The sequence below is a fragment of the Limulus polyphemus genome, unplaced genomic scaffold (genome assembly GCF_000517525.1).
Source record: "Limulus polyphemus unplaced genomic scaffold, Limulus_polyphemus-2.1.2 Scaffold192, whole genome shotgun sequence".
NCBI classification, from domain to species: Eukaryota; Metazoa; Arthropoda; class Merostomata; order Xiphosura; family Limulidae; genus Limulus; species Limulus polyphemus.
In genome coordinates this window covers 689,330-695,329 of record NW_013665802.1, presented here as the reverse complement: position 1 = coordinate 695,329, position 6,000 = coordinate 689,330, and the positions used below count along the sequence as shown (strand labels likewise).

Below are 6,000 nucleotides of genomic sequence, written 5' to 3'. Positions count from 1 at the left end.
GAATAGTGGGATTGGCCGTCACATTATAACGCTCCCCACGGCTGAAAGGGCGAGCATCTATGGTGTGACGGGGATTCGAACCCGCGACCCGCAAATTGCGTTTCGTCCGCTCTAACCAACTGGCCATGCCGAGTCTCAGAAAGCTTTTAAGTAACATTCAAAGATAGTAGATTCGGTAACTTAGAAAAAAAATTAACAGCAGCATAATGTATACGAAAAGATTTAAAATTGTTAGTATAAAATATACCCAACATTTTTACTCAGACCAATCCTTTTTAGATACCAACGACGAATATGATAATTTTTTATTTGTGTTTTCTTCAACATTGACATTTATTTATTTCTATCTTGCACATTTTTAAATGTATCAGATAAATCATTCATTTAGGGTTATAAATATTTTTTTTCTTTTTAAGAGTTTTTTTCTTCGTAGTGTAAGCACAAAGCTATACAATGAGCTATCTGTACTCTGCCCACCATGGGTATCGAAACCCGGTTTCTAGCGTTGTAAGTCCACAGCTATATTACTGTGCCACTGAGGGTGTTGTTTTCTTCTTCTTGTTTTTCTAGTACAGTGGTTTCACTTGGTGTTTATATATGTACTCAAGCTCATTGTATACTACAATTATCAAAGTAAGCTATTAAGATGCTTATATGTATATTAACAGCGCCATTTTGTTTATCGATCACGATTAGACTAAACTAGTGTAATAACGTATGTTTAGATTGGACGAAAACAACACTATAGAAAAATCAAGTTGTTGCTCTCTGTAATAATTAACTTTCCAGACGGATAAAACTGAACGAAAACAACGCTATAGAAAAGTCAAGTTGTTGCTCTCTGTAATAATTAACTTTCCAGACAGATAAAATAGAACGAAAACAACGCTATAGAAAAGTCAAGTTGTTGCTCTCTGTAATAATTAACTTTCCAGACAGATAAAATTGAACGAAAACAACGCTATAGAAAAGTCAAGTTGTTGCTCTCTGTAATAATTAACTTTACAGACAGATAAAATCACGTACACGTAAACAAATTAACTTTCCATTCATATCACCCACAAATATGCGTAATTCCTTTCTTCTCAAATATCGAGATAATCCAAATTATTGGATTCTTTTAGTATTCTCAGTTTGTTTTACAAACATATATAATTCTTCAAATCGAATTCAGTTTTACAGATTTTTTAATCGCTAAAATTTAACTTCTTTTAACAAACTTTTTCTTTTCTGTTTGTTTTAGTTTCCATTATTTTACTATTTCTTTTTATCAGACCTTTACTTTTTTACTGTTCCTTTTTTACCAGACTTTTACTTTACTATTTTTGTCTTTTTTACTGTTCCTTTTTTTACTAGACTTTTACTTTACTATTTTTGTCTTTTTTACTGTTCCTTTTTTACCAGACTTTTACTTTACTATTTTGTCTTTTTTTACTGTTTCTTTACTTGCACTAATAATTTACAACTATCACCATTTCATTTCTGAATACTTACTCTTGAAATCATTACTCGCTCAACATAAATACTTGCATGAAATTTGGAAGGACGGGATTTTACATTATAATATATTGAACCAGTTAACTAGGCCTAAAAGATTCGCGATCAAGGTATGAACATAATCTTCAAGCACTAAAACAAGAATGTCTGACCATAATACAGAATCCTACTCTATAAACTGTTGTATAATTTATAACATTGAGAAAATGTGTATGCGAAGCATATGTTGGATGGTATTCAATGCTTGCTTGTGAGAGAAACACCATCGATCTACTATGCTTCGTAAGTTAGTGAAGACATATATTACTCTTGAGAATATTTAATAAACAAGAACCTTTGTTATGTATGTATATAGATGGTTTAGTACGTTATATTCAAGCGATTTTAAATATGAAATTCGACAAATCACGTGACAACCATGGCCGCCATAAAGTTACGGTGGAACGGCATGTAATAAACCAACATTTTGATATTGTTTGGAGTTCTTAGATAGCGTGACGCAAATGAAAACTGGACACTTTTGAGAAGGGTGTGTAACAGTTTTTCCAAATATTCGAAGACGAGATTACACTGGGGATTTAGTGTTTCCAAGAAGAGGATATTTTTTGTCCGTACTAGAAACGTGGCTCAACTTGAGACACTAAGACCACCCAGAACGAGACCTGCATCAAGTCGTACTGCAGTTGTGGTAAGTAAAACGTAGCGACATTTAACAGGTGACAGTCAACGAACACAAATTCAGAGATAAAAGCCGTCCACGTGGCCCAGGTAGTAGTACTCAACAGCCTCCCCCCCCCCCAGTGGCACAGCGGTATGTCTGCCGGACTTACAACGCAAGAATCCAGGTTTCGATACCCGTGGTGGGCAGATCACAGATATCCCATTGTGTAGCTTTGTGCTTAACTTCAAACAAACTATACAAACATTGACGCGCCTCAACTCTACGTTTAGGGTTAAATACATCGATACTTAGGTTTATGAAGATGTTGGTAAAAGGTGATAAATACCCTGAACGATAGGGTGTTTATACAAATAATGCTGTGTACTGAGATATATTTTGCAATACTTAGATATTTCATACATGTTTTTATATTTAATGACTTTAATACACAAAACTGCATTTGCCATTTCATAAAGTGTTACTTTTTGTGCATTCTACTCAAATATATTCAACTAGTAAGTATAAAAACACTTTGTACACGAAGCACGAGTTCCCCAATGTGATTTTTATACTATATTTGTCTATAGTAGGTAAGTTGACGTTCTTTTATTATTTTTTCGCTTTGTACATTCAGCTGCGAGTGCATTATGAGTGTAACAATCAATCTCGCTATTAGTTTAAGAGTAGCTTCAAGCAGCGGTTGAATGATTGGTAAACCACCCCACCCCCCGTCCATACTTCAAAATTAGAGGCTGCCATGTCTGAATCATAAGTCTCTGACATTGCTTTTCAGCCCACTGTGTGTAAGTAAACAAACGAGGTATTTAGTTGTTAGTTTTTCTTCACCAAAAGTCAAATGTCTGTGAAGAAAAGATAACCCATTCTTTCATTCGCTGGTTAGTCCGCTGAATAATGTTGTATAATTAATTGCGTATCTCGCATATTATCCAAACACCTAAAATATTTTAGGCTATTAGTGGTGAGTCAAAACCGAACCAAAAAGTTCTAAAATCTTTAATTAAAGAAGATCTGTCACAAATGATTACACTGTATGAAAACCTGTGAGACAAAGTTTAATCATCATGCACACTGGTTAGGAGAGCAGAAACTGGACTCCGTGTATGGTTTAATGAAATGAATGAGAAAATATTTTTAGGCGTGTTTAACCGTCGTTAACACGAGAAAATTCTAATTGACTGTTACAACTGAGAATTTGTGTGAAACGCTGAAAATCTGAGCTTAAAAGATGACCATTAGAAAACTAATACCAGTTTGTATGATAAAAAGTAATGCAACTGTAGTGAAATCAATTCTAGTAACCTAGCATTACGTCACCAGGTCACAGTCACAATAGACAATATGCGAATGAAAATATATCGAAGTTGTTTAGAGTCCAGTGAAACCAAACACAGTGCGACCACGTGTGAGAAATGACGTTATCGTGTTGTTTCTCCACCTTTCATTTGTTAAAAAAGTTATATATTCATACGTTCCAGAAATGTATACGTTTTTCTGCTATCGTGGAGTTGAAAATACGTCATTTGATTAAGACTTTTGGTTTTTAAACACAATGGACTGTCTGTGATCTGCCCTTCGTGAACATCAAAACTCCTTTAGCAGCATAAGCCCTCAGATTTACCGCTGAATCGTAAGGGGTGGGGGTAGCAATTCAGACATAAAAGGATATGTTGTAATTGTGATAAAAGTACGAGAAAAGATGTTAGGAATTTCTCTCTCTCTCCTTGTTTTCTTCTTTTTTTTTAAGGTGAAAACTATCATTTCAAGAGTAAAGAAGACATTGCCAAATCCACACATTTTAATGTTTTATCACAAGTTCTTAGTGTTCTGTTTGGATTATATAAAAAACAGATTAAAAACATTTTTACTTGTTTTGTTTAAAAGAATGAAGATTTGTCATATATGGAGGACTAGTTTTTAGACTGTAACTTTAATATGAAAAAAATACTCATTAATTTATTGTCTTGGTAGCCTCAAACCACAAAGCATGAACAAAACATTTTCATTTTTGTAACTTAATATTTTTTAGCCATTTTCATTTCATTACTTTTTTAACCACTTTCTGTTATATATTTATTTTAATGTAATTTAAAACTTTTTAATTTAATATTTCTTTTGACATACTAGAGGCTGTTACAAATTCATATTTAATTCAATGTTAGTGATTGTCTCATTAATTTGATGAAGGGTATAGCCTCCACCCCCCCTGAAATGTAATGTGCTTGAAAAATAAAACCAATTACCTTGTATTGAAGTTTTCCATACCAGAGTTCTGTCAAAGTGAGTAATCAACACAATGTTTTATTATTTGATTTGGTATTTAAGTTAGTTTAATATTTCCATCATATCTGTACAGATGCTAAATACTGATTTAATCTGAATACTTGATTGTGTATATAGTGGTTTTAAAAAAATGTTTTTTTTTTTTTCTTTCTTTCTTTCAGGAGCTGGGTTACAATACTAACTTGAAAGTTAATCTTCAAGATTTGACAGTTCTGTTGGAAGAGGAGCTAACTACAGCTTGCCAGTCCAGCGGATTTCAGTTTTCTTTGACAACATACCTGAATGAACTTCAATATCTCAAGTAAGTTATTCGAGAGTGTGATTAAGTAACACAAGAGAAAACTTATTGTTTACACAGGGCAAATAAAAGTGGCATCATAAAAGATTAGTCCCCTGGTGACACAGACTCACATAGCAAAAATCCAGAGTTTGATTTTCTGTGGAGGACAGAACATAGATAGCCCATCGCATACCTTGTGCTATGAAAACACAGTAATGAAAATAAAGAGATTGTCTACAAAAAAAACCTTGGTAGTTGTTAATAAAATGTGCACAAAAATAAAAAAATGAATTAATTTTATTGTGTAATAATTTTTTGGTAAACTAATTAACACAAAGGATAAAGTTTTACTTTGAAATCACCAAATAAAATATTTTCAATTACTAAGTTTTTAAGACTTGATTTGGTCTGATAGCTAGTGTGCTCAGGCTGTGAATTCAGACGTTTGAAGATCATGGCTCATTATTGCACAACTGTGCTCAGTACTTTGGGATTATGGGTGTGTTATGAAAAAAAAGTTAGTTAAGACCTTGCCGTGCCTTTGTGAAGCACATAGAGTTAGCGCTTTTGAACTCTCCTTTCAAATGGCATAAGTGGATGAGCCACAAAAAAGTTAACTGTTGATTGGCTGCCTTCCCTGTAGTCTGTTAGTTCAGAATTAGGGACAACTATGTGTAAATAGCTCTTCATGTAGTTTTGTGGGAAAATTCAAAACAAAATTAAATTTTCATAACATATTGATTCAAATTTTAGATAATTGATGGCTGTAATGCAAAAGGGTGTGAATAATTATCAAAATATTTTGGTTAATCATTTTAAAAATAACATTTTTTTAAATGATAAATATATATTAATGGTGAAGGATATCAAACATATAGAAGCAAGAAGACCCCAAACTAAAATTTTGAAACATGATAATTTACAGTATTAGGAAAACTTTTTATAATTTTTTTGTTCTTCTACACTAAGACATCTTAGCATAGATTTTTATATCAGATGAAGAGCCCTTATGAAATCCTGTATAGTATATTTAATGTTTCAAACACTGACTGTAAGGTTTGTTGGATATTTGCTTGAAGATCTTTACTACAGAGGGTTAAGAACAGTTTGGATACACTAATGTAGTGGCATGTCTCGGCAGCTGCTCATGCAAGTCATGGCATCATGTTAAGTGATACTTAACTTAATCCTTTTGCGACCTGAAGGCACATAAGGCCAATGCATTGCTCCAGTTTTCTCTGAAACAAGTATTTGAGAATGA

At 33.0% G+C, this 6,000-nt stretch overlaps 1 protein-coding gene across 4 annotated transcripts in view; it reads left to right on the top strand.

Moving 5' to 3' along the window:
• LOC106478235 (ninein-like protein) overlaps positions 1-6,000 on the top strand; it is a 130,217-nt gene that overhangs the window by 104,440 nt on the left and 19,777 nt on the right. For all 4 annotated transcript variants that reach the window (XM_022381790.1, XM_013938760.2, XM_022381789.1 and 1 more), the window contains one exon: positions 4,621-4,760. In XM_022381790.1, the coding sequence (XP_022237498.1) occupies positions 4,621-4,760 (140 nt within the window). The remainder of the gene's footprint in view (positions 1-4,620; positions 4,761-6,000) is intronic.